Genomic DNA, 17,587 nt, shown 5'->3' with positions numbered 1-17,587 from the left:
TGCACAAGGGGATTTCACCTCGAGCGGTTACGATCACAAGAAACAGAGTACAACCGGCTGGCTTACTCCAAGCGAAGATGATCTAACGCGATGAGATGCAAGCCTCGTTTTTTTTCTTCTTCTTCTCTCTTCTTCGAATGACGCAGGAAACCGAATGTTGTGCAGGCTGAGACGACGTCCGACAGCGGATTGAAGGACCGAATACTGTGCAGGCTCTGATACCAGATGTTGGAGACAAGGTCGTCTATGCGGAAGATCAAGAAGCATTCGATTCTGTTCTGTACCTGCGTATGACAGTTTCTAGGTCGTTGCACAGAGATAGAGAGAGAGAGAGAGAGAGAGAGAGAGAGGAGGCACAAAACGACTCTTTCTATTCCATAAAGCAATAATACAACCCAACCTTACAAAAAGGTTACAAGGTCACTATATATAGTGACAGACTTAGGGCATCTACCATTTATGCTAATTACACAAATGGCCCAAACTTGATCTGTACAAAGGGATAGTGTGAATACGTCCATTATACACTTGTATTCGACAGAGGGGGCGTGTTGAGAGATCAAGCTCAACTTAGTTTAGTTAGTCAACAATGTAACTTCGTAGTTACCTAGATAGAATCTAGTTAGAAGTGTTGACTATAACGCCTTAAATAGGACCTTGTACTTAAGTGGGATATTCTAGATCCTCCACTCCTAAGTACATTTAATATAGGACTTACACATTAGTACCTAAATTCTACTCACACATGTGCACCTTTGCACATGAGATGTATATATACCTCATTGTGGGTATTTTTGTATTTGATGATGTTTTATAATATACACTCTAGTTTACTCATCCCCCATCTTGTGTTATTCATAAGTGTATCTCTCTCTCTCTCTCTCTCTCTCTCACACACACACACACACACACACACACACACACACACACACACACACACATACACACATATCACTTAATCTTCCGCGCTTAACTTAATCACATAGTTAGGTACTAATTAACTCTTAATTACTTACCTAATTCTTAACAATGAGATTCCCCACTCCCCAAGATTCTAGAGAGTGAGTGAGTGGTTTAGTGAGTGGGTGACCTTATATAAAGCACCCTCCTACTACTTTGTAAGTGTCAGTTAATCTCCCTTGTAGCGCCCATTATCTCTGTGTAGTTGTTCTCTACTTCTTGTTAATATACATCTCGAGTATTTCATTTTCCTATCTATCTTGTGTCTCTTGTCTCTCCTCTTTCACACACATAACACACATTGCTAATCTATTCCAGTGCATAGAATCACACTCGATTCTTTACAGGTCCTAACTTGAGCAGATGTCTGGAAGATAAGGACTAGTTTTTCCTAAATGCACTACAAATCCTCTTTGTGTGCAAAAGTCATCTAAGGCATTAATGTGTCTTTGTACGTTGTGTTTAGACTCAAAGAATAAAACTATGACGTTACATAGAGCAAGAGATCGTCTTGTGTACTCCCTAAGACTACTTCATTGCCTCCCTTATGAGCAATAAAATTAGTGATCTCATCAATGTAGATCCCAAAAAGAGTCAGTGATAGGGGACAACCTTGTTTTACACCAATGGTGTTAGTAAAGCAATTGGGTAGGCCGCTCAGACATTATATGCACTAGAGAGAGTTTCTCATATAAAGCATAGATGACCCAAATCATGTCATGTGGTATCTCCAAGATTTTAAGCCTATCAAACAACCGCTCTCTAGGGACAGTGTCAATGGTTTTGCAAAGGTCCACAAAACAACAATATCATTTCTTCTTGCAAGCCTTGGTTTGGTCAATTACGCATGTAAGTGTGAAGATATGGTCAATAGTAGAGAAGGCTCGTCTAACGACGGGCCGTTTAGGTGCTCGAAGACTTAATATCTCCATATAATTGTTGAGCTTTGCTTCCATTATTGCACCATATAATGTTGCGAGCATATGACCACTCATAATGGTCCTATATGTATTTGGGTCCATAGGGTCTCCTCATTTATGTATAAGGGCCCATTGTGTTCATGGTCCACTATGGTGGAAAACCCTTAGCGAGGGCACAATTAAAGATTAGAGTGAGAAAAGGAGCTAGACACTCTCAAGCATATATGATGATGTGTTCAGCCCACAATCTTGAGTGATACCATGGACATTCTATGTTTGTAATTTCATTATGACCTTAGTGACCCTAGAGGTCGTGGAAAATGTCCTGATGGGTAGGTCGAGGTGTAGAAGGGCATAAGGAAACGATAAATTGTCACCATAATCATCACCACAATCTCCATCATCATCAACAACTATGATTTTCTATGGAGGATACTCCTACGCAGAAAACGATGGAACTAATATTCCTTCCACCAAATGAGAGGGTAGAATCAATAAGGTTTCTTTTCAATTGCACAAACTAAATTAAACAAACTTATCAGAGGAGTTCACCTTCATTGTTCTCCATGGGTGACTGGTTCGGGACTTGGTAAAAGTCTCTCTCTGTATATGTGTGCGCCAAGCAAGTGTTGGGATCCTCGATGGAGAGAGACATTGGGGGGGGGGTACTTTGGGAATTTCGTAAAATAATAGGAGGGGCATTTGGGGAATTTTCGTAAAATAGTAAGAGGGGTATTTTGGTAATTTCGTAAAATAATATGAGGGCCCATGTCCTTCTATACACGGAGAAAGCGTTCTCTCGGTATCTGTCGAAACGGGACGAAACGGCAGGAAACGCAGAAATTCTTCTGTCTGTCTGTCTGTCTGTTTCAGTTTCTCCTCAGAGATCCCCCAAACTCCCCCCGATCGACCTCATATCGCCGTCACAGATCATCTTCTTTCTGTGTATTTCTCGACAAAGACGAAGACGAGAGGCGATCTTCCTCCTTTCACATAGTATCCATCGATCTGTTCGAGAGAAGCTAGGCTCCGCATCCACTGTTTCTGCTGCTGCGTTTCTCTGCAACAAGAGAAGGAGCAGCAGGAAAATCTCTGCTGTAATGTCGATGGGATCGTATACACATCTGGGAACAGAAAGTGCTTCTGGATCTGTACCAGTAAGCTTCTCTATCTCGATTTCCTTTGCATTTCCAGAATCTTTCAGATCTGTGTATGTATTTTTTTCTGCCAGAATGCAAGCAATTAGGATACAGGAACATACATGAAACCATTTCTCTCCTTTCGAAACCTGTTTGGTTCATTTCAAATGGTTCAGATCAATATGCCTTTTCTCTGTCAGACCACAACGTAAGCAGGAACATAGAAGAAATATTCTCTGTCCCTTTCTAAAAACTAGCTGATTATTTTCGAAAATCGCGTTCAGATCGAGACGCGTAATGAATTTTTTTCTCTTTAAAAAACTGTTTGGTTCTTCGAGAACTATTTCATTCCTCATTCAGATCCTTTAAATCTACATGCATTTCCTCTGTGAGAACAGAAGTAAGTAGGAACATATAAGAGATGTTTTCTATCTCGTCGACCTTTAGCTCTCAGAATTATTTTTGTTTCTTTGAAATTGTTTGGATCTATCTGCATCATCTCCATTGAGATGCAAGTAGGAACTTGAAAAAATATTCTTTCTTCCTCAACTCGTTGCACAAGATCCTGCAACCCTCAGATATAGAGCTAGATAGATTTCCTCCTTGATTGATGGATCCATATTATCTTGTGATTTATGGATCCAAAGTGAAAACCTAGCTTCTAAACCGAAAAAGCTACATATTTGAATCTGGAATCTAGATATTGTTGCCTGATTGAGATATAGATGTTTTTCTATGCAGTTGCCAATAGAGGTCTTGGCATGATTAAAGAATACAATGTTCACTAAGCATGTAGTATGCATTGATGACTAAATCTTGACTGCAAAACAAAGAAAACGAGGTTGATTCAATGCAATGCAAAATTCTAGTAAATCGTCACTAAGCACAGAAATAAGTTGTAGTTTTTCTGTATTTTCCGAAGTCCCTCAAAGGAATGAAAAAGGGGATGAATGGATCATATGACTCCTCAATTAGAAGATATAGTTGAGAAAAAAGGATGAAGTGACCACATGGTTTCTCAGACAACCTATATAATTGTTTGCAGGGTAGAGTTTACCAAAGTGATACAGGGGAACAGTTGCTCAGACAACCCATGTAATATGGGGATACTGGGTATAAATACAAAGAAGTCAGTGTACTTCAAATTTCTTTCCTAAATCATATATGACTATGCTGATTTCTCAGTAAAGATATTGCATGATAGGCTAGTTATTGGACCCTGTATATGCTGACGAATGATTGTGCGTTCATCATAGCTACACCCTGAGGAGCATTATCACCAGTTAAGGAAAACGGATCAGCTTGCAAATGCAAGTACAATCTATGATTGGGATCATTTACATTTATTTAGGATGCTTCTTAAAATTTATTTCATTTAGTTCTTCTATACCTTAATGTGCACGAAACGATGAAGCCTTTCAGGTGTGTTACAGATGGGTCATGTTCTCTTGGTATTCTTCCATTGGAAAGGGATGTTGTCAAATCATAAAAATCAGATTAGTGGTATAAACGCTGTTGCTTCAGATCCCATGTGGATCACTTTGCAAATACAAGTAGAATCCATGATTAGAATCTTTTTTATTTTGCAAGGATGCTTCTTGAAATATACTTCATTTTAGTTATTGTATGACTTAACATTTATTAAAAGATGATGCCTAGGAGTTGTGCTGTAGATGGATCTGTTAATCTGTGTCACTTGATTGAACTATCAATTTGATGTACTAGCTTTATGCTCATGTCCTTAAGCTATTATCTACTATATAATGGTGACTGTCCCCCAGCTAGTATCTTGTTTTTATTGAAAAGCAAGAATCCCCATAGAGTTTTTGAAACTTTTCCTATCTTGTTTGTATTGTTCACGTTTTAAAACATGCACCTATTGTTGGGTATGGGTGGTGCATAGGCATATAAGTTTGCAAGGCAGGGATTCAATTTTGATCTCAGATGAGGGTTGACATTTGCTGTCTTCCTTTTTGAAAGGTTTTCTAGATTTTTGTGCTCTGCTATGGCTAAATGTTGATGCTCAGTGTGGTGAGTGCTCGTACATTATCTGAAAAATTGGACTCAACTTTGTTGGCTTTCTTTAGTTTGTATACATTGCACAGCTATGATATTTTAGGTTAGTGGGTCATTATTATTTGTGCTTTTTATCTCGATATCATGCATCTTTTGCACTAAACTAGATAGTTAACATCATGCATTATTTATTAACTTGTTGTTGGCGGACAAACTGACCTGCATACAACTTTCTAAATTAAATAAATTTGATCTGTTTGCAGGTTGCTGCTGTAGGAAGTGATCACATGGTTCTACCATTTCCAGGTGCTTAAATGTCAAACGTTTTCAATTATTTATCACTCAATTTACTTCTCTACCAGAAACGTACTAAAAACATTGACCCATGTCACAAATTTTGTAGAAAGTAACCTTCAAACTTTCTCACCAAGTGAAACTAAAGGGAAGCTAATTGGAAATTACAAACCACCGACAGATGCTGATGGTATTTATATCTGTACTTAAATATGGCTTCTGAGAAGTTGCATTTCTGCAATAAAAAAATCTTTCAGTACTGACATAGCTACCTTTTTTATTAACTGCTCAAAGATTCATTTTCTAAACCATTATCGGAAGGAACTCAAGAAGATGGAGAATCTAGAGGGTGGCAAAGATTCTTTAGTGTCAAAAGATTCTCTCCCTATTTCAATGTGGACACGTCTGATGTGCTGGAAAGGATTCGCGATTCTCTCCTTCCTTACAAAGGAGACTTCGTGGAGAAAACTGGCCACAATCCAGATATGTAAGTATACATTCTGAGGATTCAATACAATGTTCTCTCCTTCATCACTAGGCGGTGTATGTTTTTCTTGGCAAGGCTGTGAAAAATGCTTTCTTGAATATATATTTGTATTTTCAATAACCATTTCTTTTCCTATAGCTATCAACCCTTTGTTTTGTGGATGATGAATTTGTCAAGTCATGTATTTTGGAGAGAATTGTTAGTTAACCGGTGGTGTAATGACCTCATTGTCAAACCATGAATGTATTTTTACAATAAACTGAACATAAGACCCATGGCTTTGAACTTCAACCCACAACATTGTAGGCTATCAAAAAGCATGAACATTACTTCTGTGTTATCTTTTTTATACATTTTACTTTTATTACCTAATATTGCACTTCTGATTGTTTTCCTTCAGATATGGCCCCTTCTGGATCTGTACTACGTTGATCTTTGTTTCAGCCGCGCTTGGCAATTTTGCAGCCTACCTCTCGCATAAGCTGAGAGATGAGGCTTGGAACTATGATATCAATAAGGTAACCTGGTCAGCAGGGATGTTCTATGGATATGAGTTAGTGGTACCATTGGTATTATATTTTATTCTCAACTACTTTGGAGTTACCTCTGGATTAGTACAGCTATGGTGTTTGTATGGCTACTCCCTCTTTGTCTTTATTCCAGCGTCGGTAAGGCCACTTCTTGTCGATATGTATAATGCATTGGATTACCATTTTTCTCTTTCTGGATTTTCCTAGGGAAATGATTAAAAGATTCGTTTAAATCTCATGTATGAAAAAGTATGTTTGATTTTTCTGGGTAAGAGAAACTTCTACAAGATTCTAACAGATTTATCATGAGGTTAGGGAACCACTTTTTTACCAAGCATAGATATATATAATTTTGGGAAAGATAAAGCGTTTTCCATATATGAGAATGATAATATTTCCTAAGGTTAGTTTATTGCTATTCCACCAAGCATATATATAATTCTGAGAAAGATCTATCAAGCATACTTTCTCATTATATGAGGATCAAAAGTACATTTCAATAAAATTTCATTTTTTCATATTCTGAAGTACCCCCAAATAACTGATTTTATTTCCTCAAATGCTGTCAGTCAACCCCCAAAAGACAATTTGAGCAATTAAATGGTCAATTCATCCCCGTTTTCTCTCTTTTGGAGTTGATGAAGAGCATTTATGGAAAATAAAATCTAGTTATTTTGGAGGATTTCCTGTTTTCTTATTCTTTTATTGCCAAAACACGAGGATGTTTACATGATGTGTGTTGATTTGTTGTGATTGGTATAAAAAAACTGGTGACTATTCAGTTCCTCTCGGCGGTACCAATCGAAATTTTCAGATGGGTAATGGTTGGATTAGCAGGCCTTGCATCTGCAACATTTCTTGCGCTTAACATGAGATCACATATAAAAACTCAGAGTGATAGATGGTTTTTGATCGTCACAGGTACTTTTGTACTCCAGTTAGGGCTAGCATTTGTCTTAAAACTGTATTTATTCTCGTCACTTTTTGAGTAGAAGACTTTATTTATTTCCATCAACAAAAGGGGAATGGATGAAATTGCTTGGAAGTAAAAAAGCACAGTGACTCTTGCTTTGTAACTACCGCTCCCAACAGTTTTTTGATGTAAGAGCTTCTAGCTTAGAACCTATGCAAGTAATTTATGTATGAAAAATCCATATGCAGTGGCAGGGAATTGTTTCAACTATGTAGCTTAGGCACAGTATCATCTCATATTCTTTGTAAGCTGATTTGAGTAGGCCTGACCTTATGTAAGTGCATATGGAGATCACAATTTAATGCTCAAACTTTTTTGATGTGTAAATGAGCTTTTTAGCTTCAATAACCAATAAAAAACTCTTTGAGTTCATTGGTTTGATGGTGTTAATATCATAAAAACTTGTCTATCAGTATGGTTGGTTGCTCTATCGATCTCTTCTGATTATGTGGTTGCCCAACTACAAAATTACATTTCAGCAATTCCTATGCACAAACAAACTTCTGAAGTCTATCGAGTAACACTCCCTTGCAAATTATACATTGGAAAGGTGTATCACTCATGGCTTAACTGGGTTCACATGAATTAGCTGGGTAGCCACCTGCAAAGGGTGCAGCGAAGATACGTTGGCACATTGCAGATTGATGTTGAAATCACTATGTTTTACCTAGCAAAAATGAATTGTATTTGGTACAGCATTTTCCTTTCTCTTTTGGATCAGGATTTGAAATCTCCTCCGGATGTTTTTGTTCAAATATGAAGAAATTTTATGCTTGGAGTCTCTTTTCATCCCAAAATTATATCATTACATTTACCTCCCAAGCTTATGTGATTACAAGCTTATGTGATTAGGGAAATGCTCATCTAAACAAGCAAATTTAAAATCTCAGCATTGGAAAACAGAAAGCAAATGCATGAGTGAGTGCCTTTGGGTCTTGTAACATGACATATGAAGGGACCTTTCATAAGAGGATTGTCATACTTCTTGTGGCATAAAACCCTAAACCCTAAACCCTAATACTCCCAACAAGTGGTGCAGCCTTAGTTTAGGTGAGACTTGCCTCTTGGGCTTTGGCCATAGGTTAGGTGGATTCATATTGTTATGATGCTGAGAAATTTGTGAATGTTATTATCATCCTGCTTTACTTATGTGATCTTTAAGATTGCTTACAATAGCCCACTGTGTCAAAATACAATATCAACAAAGGCGATTGTTGTCATGCTTTCCTCATGCTTGTGCATAACCCATGATATAATAAAACGGACATAGTTGAGACATTTTGCATCTTGGAAGGTAGATTAACTTTACATTAAATTGGTGCCTTCCTAATGCTTGTTCTATTGATTAGAGAATCAATGTCATTCTTCATGTGATTTTTTTTGATTATTCAGAATTGTACAGTTTGGCATTGAGACATAGATATAACCTACACAAAGTTTGAATGATGAAAGACCCTTGAACCATCCATGAAAATCCCGTTTGAGTGTTATTATGTAATTGATAAAGTATAAACAAACTAGATTAAGAACATAATAAGCATGAATGAGTTAAGGAGCTACATATTGAATTCTCCACCCAACCAAATACCCCCTTTCCCAGTTGGTTCAATAGTCATCCTCTGTCCTCGACACAATCTATCATCTTAGATGTCTAGCTTTAATGAGTACACTAATATCTATACATGTAATGTCAAGCCTAGTTCAGAATAGGCTTATCTCTAGCACATGCTCATTCCACCATAGTCGATAGATGTTATTGAGTTCAACTCTTAGCCTATGTTTGAATTGGAAGGTTGGGATATATACAAATGAACTTTGTCAAGGTATAATTATGTGTTTGTTAGTAGAACACCATGACAAGTGCGACTCGTCGCGAGTCTAATACGAACTTCAATGGAGCGTAAGCACAATTGTGAGCATCATGGTATTACTCATAATGCCAAGCTAGGACGCTAGCAACATTGCAATAATCTTTGTGCACGTGCGCCTAGTCCAGAAATCGAGAGGGAACGAGCTTTGTCAGGGTGTGTAGTAGTTCCATTCGCCATAGCATATAGGTGTTAGAAAAGGGCCATTTAATGTGTGTAGGAGGTGAAGAGTTTGATTCTCTACTATAATGGTTGCATTAAAACATACTTTTTTTTGTTACTTTTATATGGGGAAAGGGACATTTGCATTTAATACAAATGAGGCGCCTCTCTTCTTTTATAGTAGGGAGGGCTTATTTTGGAGCATTCTGCTTTCATTCTCAGTTTTGGACGGTCTTCTTCGGTGTTTTTGTGAGATTGGGAATGATCATCTTCGTCGTCTTTGAGTTTGCGTGGGGTCTTCTTGGGTGTTCTTTTCTTCTTGGACTCTTCTTAGCCTAGGTTTTCGATGCTTGAGTGAAGGTAATGAGGAGACGACAAGTTAGTATACTAGTCGTTCATAAGGAGAACAAAGTGGCACGAAAACTCTAGCTCGATTCGAGGCATCGTAGCCATCGGAGGTAGTTGCAATCTCGGTAGCCCAATCAACTCGCCTACAACGAAAACTTCACTCCTTTCACTTTCTCTCTCTTGCTTGAGCTCATGGTTAACTTGAGGTTACCGTCGTTGTATCCCCTCCCGTTTGTATCTTGTAAACCCTATTTTATAAAGGGCCCTCTTGACGTAATCTAACATCTACTTCTTAATACAAGGTCATTTTGTCATAAACTTGTACTCATCGCCTTAGTCACGTGATTAATCTCTCTTGTATAAGCGTCCAAGACAATCTAGTTTGCATTGGCAAACCTCCGTAATTTCGTGCTCCACGAGCGTTTACTTCTCTTTGTGCATCTCTAACCTTCGACTTACCCCCACCCCTACCTTCGACTAAAAGGGGTTCCTTCGACTTCAAACCCTAAACTTCCACATTTCTTTGATTGCTCTTCTTTCTTCGACTAACTCGTTTCTTTGACTTCCTTCTTCAATTAACTCATTTCTTTGACTAACTTGTTTCTTCGATTGCTTTCTTCGACTTACTCGTTTCTTCGACTACTGTTGGCCGGTAAGGACGGCCAAGGTGTGAAAGGGCCAAAGGGACAAGTGTGGATGGAAACCAAGATGGGTGGGGCCAGACAGGAAGCTGAGACGAGAGGAACAAATGTAACGCATGTACAATAATTAGAGGAAGTAGTAGTGGTTTACATTCTTGATATAACAGTCCATGCTCCCTATAAAAAGGGACATGCAGCCTTGTACAAAGTTTCATCAGTTGTATTGAGTCAGTCGTTTAATAGAATATTCGTTTGCTTATATGCTGTGTCGGTGTGCTAAGCGACTCTGTTTAACTGTGTGTTGTAATTAGCCAGTCGGTTGTAGCCAGCTTAGGTATTATGTTAAGAACATATTACAATCTGATCAGCTATAGTTCTGTGTGAACTTACCTTGTTATGTTTGGGTGTATCGTGCACTACCTACCATGTATAACCTGTCAGAGTCTCCCATCCCCCGACCACAATACCTTGATTCGGATACCAAAGGAGAGAGTATCTGATCTCGTGTTATGCTGAAGGGTCTGGTTTGGCACGTTTGGTTCGATTTGTGAAGACACAAAGAACAACAGGAGGATGGATGTCATCTAGCTGATGAGGGAATGAAGAAAGGGTGACTAACTCAACACTCACTAAGCAACACCAATAGGAGTCGGAAGCCCAGTCGACGACAACGCTTCCCGATCTGGTAACAACTAGCGGTAGTAGTTCTTAGGTCAAGCATCCCGAAAAAAGCCGACCAATCCACCAACCAAGAAAGCAAACCACCAAGAGGGGTATAGATCAAGACATCGACACAATGTTGTACCCATACCCTAGGTACAACGATGAAGCCGATGTCGAGGTGCATGTACACTCTTTTTTAACAACGTGGCAGGCTAACCACGTATCACAACGCCTACCTAGTTGACGCCGATGCGAATGCGTCAAAAATCGTTGAGTTCGGCTTGTCACTGGAAGGACAAATCTTAGGCGGCAATTGGTCCGCCCGCCCCCAACAGAGGAACTGAAGGAGACATTCTTGACAATGCTAAGAGAGCCGCTTCGAACGACTCTGGTGGTTGTAGATTTCTCAGAGAAATTGCTTGAGGAAGTCATCGACCGGGTGTTGGTTATCGACAATGCCCATACCAGTAACAACATGTCAATGGCATCATTACAGTGGGCCCTACCAAAGCATGATGGGATCCGATTTATGCACAACTTGCCTCAACCCAAACCATTTGGCAGTTGAATGCATATTAAGGAGTCACTGTCCAATTTGCCATTCGTGAGCACACACACTCGAGCCGTGCTGTACAACCTATTGAATAGAGCAGCTGCCCTAGTACAACAAATCGATCCACAGAACGATCGGATATGGACAGATGACTGTTTTCGACAACTGGCCTAATACAGGGACAATGACCAGCCATGATATGTCGAGAAACCCTGGCTGGCAAAGTATAGATATGTTGGGAAACATGTCCCTCCGGATGGGGAGAACAAACTTTAGATGGGAAAGAGTGCAAGCCGGATCGGCCGGAAGGCATCTAGTCAGATCTGGAGAAGTATTTGGAAGTGGACAAATTTGTAAATATGTTTTGGGTATGCCTAAGACAGTCAGATCTGGAGAAGTATTTGGAAGTGGACAAATTTGTAAATATGTTTTGGGTATGCCTAAGACAGGCCATTTTTGTAAATAGCTCACAGATACTAATACACCTAGGGCAATTCATTATGAAGATGCAACAGTTAGTGTTATACTCATTGTAACTAGTGTGTGGGAGAGAACGAGAGCAAGAGTTGTAACTTTGTAACCGTTTGTGGACGAAGAAGAGCTGTTGTGTTGGAGCTTCTTATTGTATATTCCTCCTACTATAGTGATTATTATTTTTGGAGTTGGTGGACTCCCATGGCTTTTCCCATTCAGGTATTTCCATGTTAAAATATCTGTGTCTCCGTACTTCGTTCTAGTCTATCGTTGTTTGAATCTCTGCGTCTCTCTCATATTCACATGTTGATCGGTTGTGGCCGGCGACATATTCATAACAAGATATTGGGAGGACGACTATAGAAGAGATGATAGGGATAGATATGAAAATTACTATGCACCCCGATATGATAGACGATAAACTACAAACAATAGGGGTGGATTCGTCGAGCCACGGAACTATGGAGATAATCGAAGGCCCCAAAATCAACGACGATTGGAGGACAATCAGACTGACAATCGCCGACCTCCACCAAACAACAACCGAAGGGACAATCACCACAAGCCTTGACACAGGAGGCAATACCAATACAACCCTCGAACAAGGAATGAACCAGAGAGACAACACGAGCAACCGTAGTTGGCATCGAACGAGGGGAGTCTAGCAAGTCAGCATGCCTCCACTATTATATTTGTTGACAACCAATGTTGCTTAGGTGTGCACAGAAGTGTGTGTGTGAGGACCTGTCTAACTATGCTCAGCAAACAACAACGGAAAGAATGAAGGCAAGAAGATGAACAGAAGATGGACACGCTCTTAAGCATTAATGGAAGCTCTATTATTTCGTTCTCTGTTTGCAACTCTACACTCAAAGATTCAAGATACAAGAATAATCAAGCAACTCGTATTACAACGTTAGCTTAGGGCTTATATACTCAAGCCCTAACTATTGAACGTGTTCACACTAATAAGGATACAAAGTGGAAGGAGTGGGCCTTTTATGCCAACAAACTCCCCCGTAAAAGGACTACTCTTTTCTACATGTACAAGTGATTGGTGTTATCTCCCCCGTAAACTTAGATTATGTAGTTGATCTAAATTTATATTACAAGTTAGTCAACGTATAACCGAGTTGGTAGAGGTAGAATAAATATCTAGCCTGATTCGAGTAGTCGTTCAGATCGGTTTTTCTGAAACAGTTGGATCATCTTACCTTCTGCTCCTTGCTCGGCTCTGTTTGTCTTGATCTCTTGTCATAGTCCCATCTTTGTCCTCAGTGCTCTGAAGCGTTGATCTGGGAGTGATTTCGTTAGGCAATCAACGATGTTCACCTCGGTGTCGATCTTCTAGACTTCGAGTTTCTTTTTAGTTACTAGCTCCCGGATATATATACCGCACCTCAATATTCTTTGTCTTCGCATGATAGACACGATTATTGATGATGTGTATTGCGCTCCGTGAGTCACACTATATGGTTGGCCTTGGTCGGTTGGTTCGGCAGTTAGTCGGTGCAACCATATTGCTTCCTTCGCTGCCTCCGATACTACTATATACTCTGCTTGTGTGAAAGACAACGCCATGCACTCTTGAAGCTTCGACCTCCATGATATGGCACTGCCACCATAGGTGCAGATGAAGCTTGATGTCCACTTCTGATTGTCCGAGTTCCTGACATAGTCGGAGTTGGTGTAGCCTTTAACTTCGGTCGGGTTTGTCGATCCGAAAGTCAATTGTGCATCCTCGGTCCCTCTTAGGTACTTGATGATGTGCTGGATGACCTCCCAGTGGTTCCATCCTAAGTTCAACATGTAGTGGCTGACAACCCCTACGACATATGCAAGGTCGGGTCGGGTCGCCACCATCGCGTACATGGAACTTCCTACGGCTGATGGCTAGGGTATCTTTCCATTCAAATCTTTCTCCTCGTCCGTCAAAGGAGAGTCTCTGTCTGATAGTCAGATCGACGTCGGAAGCGGTGTTGGTGCTAGCTTTGCATTCTCCATGTTGAAGCGCTTGAGCACCTTTTGGATGTAGTTAGACTGGGAGAGTCAGAGAGTTTTTGTCATTCGATATCGCTCAATCCTCATGCTTAGTATGTGTCGGGCCTGTCCGAGTTCCTTCATTGCAAACTTGTCGTGAAGGCTCTGCTTTAGCTTTCCGATTTCAACTTGATTGCTCCCTACTATTAGCATGTTGTCAACGTATAGGATCAGATAGATCCGAGAATCATCGGCCAGTTGCCGAGTATATAAACATGGGTCGGAGTCAGATCGGTTGTAGTCGAGTTGTTGGATGTAGGAGTCGAACTTCTGATACGACATCCTCGATGCTTGTTTTAAGCCATATAGACTTTTCTTCAATCGACATACAAGGTGACTTTCTTGATACGAGGTGACTTTCCTCCCCCGTCGCTGAGAAGCCTACCGGTTGTGACATGTAAATGTCCTCTTCCAAGTCTCAGTGGAGGAAAGCCGTCTTGATGTCCAGTTGCTCAAGCTCTAGGTCCTCTATCACCATGATCCCGAGTAGGAGTCGAAGGGTGTTCATCTTGAATACTGGAGAGAATATCTCATCATAGTTGACCCCATGTTCTTGTTTGAACCCTTTCGCGACGAGCTGAGCTTTGTATTTGGGCTTTTCGGAGTTGGATACATATTTGTATCTGAAAATGCATTTGCAGGGTAGCGGCTTTATCCCGACTGGTAGTTTGACCAGCTCCCGTGTCTGATTTTGATAAATCGAGTCCATCTCGGATTGCACGGCTTGTAGCCATGTGTCGGCGTTCGATGCGGCTATAGCTTCTTCGTAAGTACTTGGTTCGCCTGCATCCGTGTAGTTGATGCAGTCGAGGCCCGGTTGATAAAACTTTGTAGGTCTTCTAGCTCGTCCGGATCTCCTACGTGCCGATGTTGTTGGTTCGAACTCTCCAGTCCACTTGACCGGCTGATCAATATTACTTGAACGGTCTTCAGGAGTCCTGTTAGATGACTCACCCTTGTAGTAGGATTTCGGTGATGTCATGGCATCCTCCCCTTCTTCGGGTTTAGTTGAATTAGAGGTAGAAGAGTTAGCCAACTCAGTTTTGTTTTTCCCTTTGGCCTTGTGTGTGCTGGTCGGGTTGACTCTGTTGTTCTTGGCTCGCAAGTTGTTGACTTTCCCTTTTTTTGACTCTTGTTGATTCGGCTTTGTCTTTGATGGCTTTGTCTTCGAGTTCGATTAGTGGACGTCCTACCGATTCAAAGTCGGCAGTTGTAGTGTCAGCTTGGTCGAGTTCAACTATTTGTCGAATCTTTGATTCGGCCTGGTGGGTTGATCTTTCTATGACTTCTCTGTCGATTTCAAAATAGATATGTTTGCCCACTATTTTCTACTGGTGGACCTCCTACCGATTCAGAATTGGTAGTTGTAGTGTCAGCTTGGTCGAGTTCGATTATTTGTCGAATCTCTGATTTGGCCCGGTGGGTTGATCTTTCTACGACTTCTCAATCGATTTCGAAAGAGACCTTTTTGCCCACTATTTTCTGCTGGTTCCGCTAAGAGAGAATAGAGTCTTCATTGAAGACTACATCACTGCTCCGGATGAATTTCTGGTTCTTTGGGTCCCATAGCCTATAGTCGAATTCCCCATCAGTTCCATAACTAAGAAATATGCACTTTGTCGCATGGGGTGCCAACTTGGTCCTTTTCTTCCTGGGGATGAATGCGTAGGCTTTGTATCCAAATATACGGAGCCTACCATAGGTTGGCTGTTTGCCTAACCATAGTGTCTATGGCACTTCGAGCATTATTGCTTTCGACGGTGATAGATTTATATGAATGCGTAGGCTTTGTATCCAAATATACGGAGCCTACCATAGGTTGGCTGTTTGCCTAACCATAGTGTCTATGGCACTTCGAGCATTATTGCTTTCGACAGTGATAGATTTATTAGATATATTGCCGTATGCAATGCTTCAACCTAGAACACCATCTTCAATCCGGCTTGTTGGAGCATTGCCGTCACCCTCTCTTGGATCGTTTTGTTGATCCATTCAACGATTCCATTCTGCTTGAGTGTGTATGGAACAATCTTTTGATGCCGGATCCCTCAGACGGGTACTATTTGAAGGCTCGAGAGGTGTATTGTCCTCCGTTGTCGGATCGGAGAGTCTTCACTCTGTATCCTGACTAGTCCTCCACTTCAGTTATCCACCGAGTGAAGACCTCGCACACTTTGTCTTTAAACCTAATCGAATAGGCCCAGACTTTCTGTGTACAATCATCTACAAATGTGAAGAAGTATCGAGAGCCTCCTAGTGATCTCTCAGGCATAGGCCCACATATATATGTGTGCATGAGCTCTAGGGGTTGTCATAATGGAGAGAGTGCAAACTTCGGGTCAGTTTCCCATATTGACAATGTGCGTAGAAGTCCATCTTTGCTTGGAGTTTTGGAATGTAACCAGCCGCCATCAGCCGATCTAGGCCAGCTTGAGACATATGGCTGAGTCGGCCATGCCATAGGTTCGGGTCGATCTTTTCGGCTACGTTCATGGCCCCTCTTGGATTGATCACCATCATTGGATAAAAGTTGTTGTACTTGTGCCCACTACCTATTTTTAGGTTTCCACGACTGATCATCCACATCGATTCATTGAGAGTCGTTCTACACTCATCTTCGGCTAACATACCGATAGAGACCAGACTCCTTTTCAGTGCGGGTACATGCCGGACTTGGCATAGGATAATTGTGTTGCCATTCTACAATTGGATTGGTACTTTGCTTGATAGAAATAGTGCTCGACCACAACGGAGTTCCACAATGCAAATGGAAGATTAAACATAAAATTAGAATGCACTTACACAGACAACTAAGACGACACCGAATGTTTACGTGGAAAACCTCGAGAGGCAAAACCACGGGAGTTCTTTGACTCCGAACAAGATCACTATAGGTAAGAGGTATTACAATAAGAGTCTCAGAGGCAATGACCTCGAGCTCTGTATCTTCGCCAAACGACGGTTACAATAGAAACACTTTCTGTATCTCTCTCACCTCTATCCTCCTCTCTATAAAACAGTAACAACAACTCTCATCTAACACACACATATGCCCTAGTTATATTTATACTCATATAACTTATGGGCTATTTACGAATGTGGCGTCAACGGCCCCTAAGAAACATATTTACATATCTGTCTCTCTTCTGGTTCATGCCGGATTCGGCCGGACTCATTCCAGTTCCATTCGGTTCGGCTTCCAGATATCCTTCCGGATCCTTCCGGATCCATCTGATCTCGCTTCTTCCTCCAAATCCTCCGATCCGGATCAATTGGTCCCCATCCAGAGGGACCGATATCTCAACAATCTTCCCCTCCACTCCGGCATGGGGTCTTTGTCAACCCGATCCATCTCCGGCACGAGTCCAGCTTGTCGGCTGACAACACCTTGGTCAACATATCCGACCCGTTCTCCTTTGTATGGATTTTCGTCAGCGAAAACTCTTTATCTTCTACCTTCTCCCCAAGATAGTGATATCTCCTTTGGATGTGCTTAGTCCAGGAGTGGTAGGCTGCATT

The 17,587-nt window shown here is 40.9% G+C and overlaps 1 protein-coding gene across 1 annotated transcript; it reads left to right on the top strand.

The window, feature by feature from the left end:
• The first annotated feature begins 2,904 nt into the window (after positions 1 to 2,904).
• Positions 2,905 to 7,697, top strand: LOC147851010 (uncharacterized). Its single transcript, XM_087335803.1, has 6 exons — positions 2,905 to 3,037; positions 5,299 to 5,341; positions 5,439 to 5,519; positions 5,624 to 5,816; positions 6,217 to 6,484; positions 7,129 to 7,697. The coding sequence occupies exons 1-6, from the start codon at positions 2,981 to 2,983 to the stop codon at positions 7,336 to 7,338; spliced, it is 852 nt and encodes a 283-aa protein (XP_087191929.1). The 5' UTR covers positions 2,905 to 2,980; the 3' UTR covers positions 7,339 to 7,697.
• The last annotated feature ends 9,890 nt before the right edge of the window (positions 7,698 to 17,587 follow it).

Source organism: Azolla caroliniana, unplaced genomic scaffold (genome assembly GCF_043228905.1).
Source record: "Azolla caroliniana isolate FFs.n. ecotype wild unplaced genomic scaffold, voAzoCaro1.0.p SCAF_20, whole genome shotgun sequence".
Lineage (NCBI taxonomy): Eukaryota > Viridiplantae > Streptophyta > Polypodiopsida > Salviniales > Salviniaceae > Azolla > Azolla caroliniana.
Note: the sequence above shows the minus strand (reverse complement) of the source record. Positions and strands in the feature narration are given on the sequence as shown.